Source organism: Marmota marmota, unplaced genomic scaffold, assembly GCF_001458135.2.
Source record: "Marmota marmota marmota unplaced genomic scaffold, marMar, whole genome shotgun sequence".
In the NCBI taxonomy this organism is placed as follows: domain Eukaryota; kingdom Metazoa; phylum Chordata; class Mammalia; order Rodentia; family Sciuridae; genus Marmota; species Marmota marmota.
In genome coordinates this window covers 34112810-34116264 of record NW_026000249.1, presented here as the reverse complement: position 1 = coordinate 34116264, position 3455 = coordinate 34112810, and the positions used below count along the sequence as shown (strand labels likewise).

The following is a 3455-nucleotide window of genomic DNA, read 5'->3' as shown; positions in this document are numbered from 1 at the left end:
CAACTTCAGCAGGCTGAGAGGAAAGGCTGAAATGCTGCCCCAACTGACCTGGGAGATGCTCAGAAAACAGAATTGAGATTACCCCCTGCAGGGGCTTAACTAAATCTGCATATGTACATTTCCTGCCTTTTGTCTCATCTTGACCTTTTCTCTTTAAACCCTTCCTCACCCAGAGACTCTTTTTTTATAAAAAATGTCATTGTATTTTTCATACCTTTACTTTTATGTGGTGCTGAGGATCGAACACAGGGCCTCACACATGCTAGGGCGAGTGCTCCACCACTGAGCTGCAACCCCAGCCCTGCCTACAGCCTCTTAGGATGTTTTATTAAAAACCAGCCTGGGGGGGGGGGCTGGGGTTGTGGCTCAGCGGTAGAGTGCTCACCTACCACTTGTGAGGCCCTGCGTTCAATCCTCAGCAACACATAAAAATAAGTAAAAGCCAGCTTTGATTCTGAATATTTGTGGAGTGTAGCCTCTTTGGTGGTGGGGGGGAAACAATGTTAGTGCTGGGTGGTAAGAATATTAAGTGGGAATGGGACTTCATATCAATTGCTTTCCAGCACTCCCTTCTTTCCATGTTTCTTTTATATAAGCGTGGGGGGGTCTGAGTGTATTCCTGACCCCACTTCACAGCTCAGCCCTCTGAGGTCTGGGGGAGGGCAACCTCAGCTTCATGTTCCACTGCATCCAGAACCTCTGCCAAGAGGTCAGACACCTGCTTGGGATTCAGAGGTTGTAGGCCAGAGGGGTGGGGCACTGGATAATAGCTGTGGAGGAGGGGGCTGAAGGTAGGCCCCAATGGTCACGGAATTTGCAGGCTGAGCTTCCTCTGGTGTCATCAGTTGTATTGAAGGCCCAGGGCCAACCACACCTGAGCATCCTTTGTTTTCTCCATGGCGATGCCTGAGAGGATTTTCTCCAACTCCAGGGATGGCAAAGCATAATTTGGTCTTGGGATCATAGGCCTAAGTGCTGCTAGGGGGCAGTGAGGACAGGGGAAGAGGGATTCCTAGTCCTGGCTCTGACACTCCAAGCCTTGTGGTGCTGGATTTCTCAGGGGACTACAAGCCTTGTGGTGGATTTCTTGGTACAGCAGGACCTGCTAGAGTCTGACAAGGGAAAGGGGCCTTGACCAGGATCTTATGGACTGTGGTGCATGCCAGAAGCCTGTGTTCTGGTAGCAATCATGCACTAAATATTTAATGCCACCAGTGCCACTAGTGTTGACCTGATGATGAGGCTTCCTGTCCATCTATGTTTGTGTTCCTGTGTCTGCATGGGCCATAAACCATGCCAGGGCATGAGAAAGAAGAGATGTAAGGCGCAGGCTTTTCAGCTTTTATTACAAAAAGAACATGATCCCAGCCCAATTTCCCAACAAAAGTCACCAACTCAAAGTTTGATTTGGTCAGGGCCTCTCTGCCCAGGGAGCAGACCAGTATATAGGAGCAGGACCTCCCTCAGACCACCCAACACCTCATCATCCTCCTTTGCCTCTGGATGGACACACAACATCTCTAGAAATTGCTTTTGCAGTTGCTCACTGGGCCTCATTGAAGCGTGTCACCATTGTCTTGTGCAGTGTCTCCTTGTAGGACTCAGTTGAGGTGACCCCATAGGAACTGCCCCGGGCACCTAGGCCTGAGCCCCGCACCCGTGTTTGGGCCTGTGAGAGAGAGAGGAAGGCTTAGTCAGGTTGTGGGGCACACAGTGCTGAGTACTGGGACAGGGATGGGTTCACGGAGTCTCACCTCAATGGGTGTTACAATGCCCTGCTTCTTGCGGCCCAGGCCACTGCCCTCTTTCCAGCCCATGGCCTGGAGCATGCGACTGCCAATGTTGTCACTGCCCAGCCCATCCCGAGTGGGCTGCTCAAAGTCCCTGCAGGGGACAGTGTACGGTGTGAGTCGTTGGTCCGCCAGCCCCACCTCTCCTCACCTGGCACCCAGCCCAGTACCCACACGGAGGCTGTAGATATGCCGCCATACTTCCTCCTCTTGGGCTCTGGTGGCTCAGGGATGCCATACTTCTCCCTGCGTTCAGCTGCACGGTCCCGGTACTTCATTTGCTGAAAATTTTGTGTGTGTTTATGTGTGAGAATGTTGGGGAGCTGGCTACTGTCTTTAGGAAACATGGGTGTGGATGGGATGGGCTCATAAGGGGAACTTGATCTAGCCAGTAGGTCCCAGGTCCTGAGGGTGGGGGAACCGGAAAGAGGTCTCACAGGAATAGAAAGACTAGAGGCTGCCAGGCTGTACCTGGGTAAGGACTTGAAGTCCTGCTGCCTGGGGAATGGGGACTTCAAAGGGATAGAGGGACTGGAGAAGTAGATCACACCTCACCTCCATATCATTTTTCTCTAGTGCTTCTAGCTCATTTTCTGACAAGTGGGCTCGCCGGTGAATCTCAAGGTTTTGCTGCAAAGGGGTATAGGACATGAAATCAAGTGGCTGAGCTGGGATGGGCCAGGTGCAGGGTGTCCCTGACAACCTTCCCCTCAGTCACCTTGTGGAGCCCAGAGAGCTGCTGGTGCCGGATAAGTGCCTCCTTGCTGGGGAACTGGCGCCGGCAGAGCAGACAGGCCAGCTTCTGCCAGTCTGTGAGTTTTTCCTCTCGCTCAGGGCCCCCACCTCGCTCCTGCTCCTCCTCGCTGTCACTCTCCCCACTGTAGGCTGCCACCAGCCCCCGAGGCGGGCTCTGTTAGAGAATGAGGGTGGGTGGTCAGATCTGGCCAGATTAGAGTTCCCTACCCCTTTCTTTACCAGCACTCACTGGACGGTCATCGCTGGCCAATTTGGGGAGATCCATGCTGGTGTGTTGCCTCTCAGCTAATGCTCCCTGGGGTGGAGGACACAGAAATTCAGGGTTCCACAGAGGGCTCAGAGGAATGATGAAGTCACAGGCAGGGTACAGATGGGTGGCCACAACATACCTTCTTCTCAAGAATGGCATAGCCCGCATCTGCAGTTGCCGACTCCCGCCTTTCATCATCTCGTAGAGAGCTAATAGGCTGGAAGCTGTTTTTGAAGTTTTCTTTCTGCTTATTGAGACTACGGGCCCAGCGTTCCATGTCCTTGGCAATCTGGACGTTGAGAGTGGAGGTGAGACTCCTAAGAACCCTCAAACTGCTGGGACCATCCACAATCTGCTGGCTCACAGTCCTTGCGGTAGACCACTCTCCCACAGCCCCAAACCCATAACTCTCTAGTCAGAATGACTGCAACGGGATATAACTGACCTCTGGGCTACAGCTCCCATAACCATCTACTGCTCTCCTACAAACTATAAACTATCCCCAAACAAAATTTCCTTCAAACTCTTTCTTGTCACATCCCACCAAGAACAAACTCAAATTGGGACCAGGGCCTGCAAAGTGCTTGGCACCCTGGTTCCTACTGGCCCCATCTTTCAACATTCCCTCACTTCCCTTCTATGCCCCCCCCCCACCTACT

At 52.6% G+C, this 3455-nt stretch overlaps 1 protein-coding gene across 7 annotated transcripts in view; it reads right to left on the bottom strand.

The window, feature by feature from the left end:
• Positions 1 to 1327: 1327 nt before the first annotated feature.
• Rbm10 (RNA binding motif protein 10) overlaps positions 1328 to 3455 on the bottom strand; it is a 29647-nt gene continuing 27519 nt past the window's right edge. For all 7 annotated transcript variants that reach the window (XM_015488133.2, XM_015488134.2, XM_015488131.2 and 4 more), the window contains 7 exons: positions 2936 to 3085; positions 2776 to 2841; positions 2509 to 2700; positions 2346 to 2420; positions 1965 to 2071; positions 1755 to 1884; positions 1328 to 1669 (listed from right to left, as the gene is read on the bottom strand). In XM_015488133.2, coding sequence (XP_015343619.1) covers positions 1544 to 1669; positions 1755 to 1884; positions 1965 to 2071; positions 2346 to 2420; positions 2509 to 2700; positions 2776 to 2841; positions 2936 to 3085 — 846 coding nt within the window. In that variant the 3' untranslated portion in view covers positions 1328 to 1543. The remainder of the gene's footprint in view (positions 1670 to 1754; positions 1885 to 1964; positions 2072 to 2345; positions 2421 to 2508; positions 2701 to 2775; positions 2842 to 2935; positions 3086 to 3455) is intronic.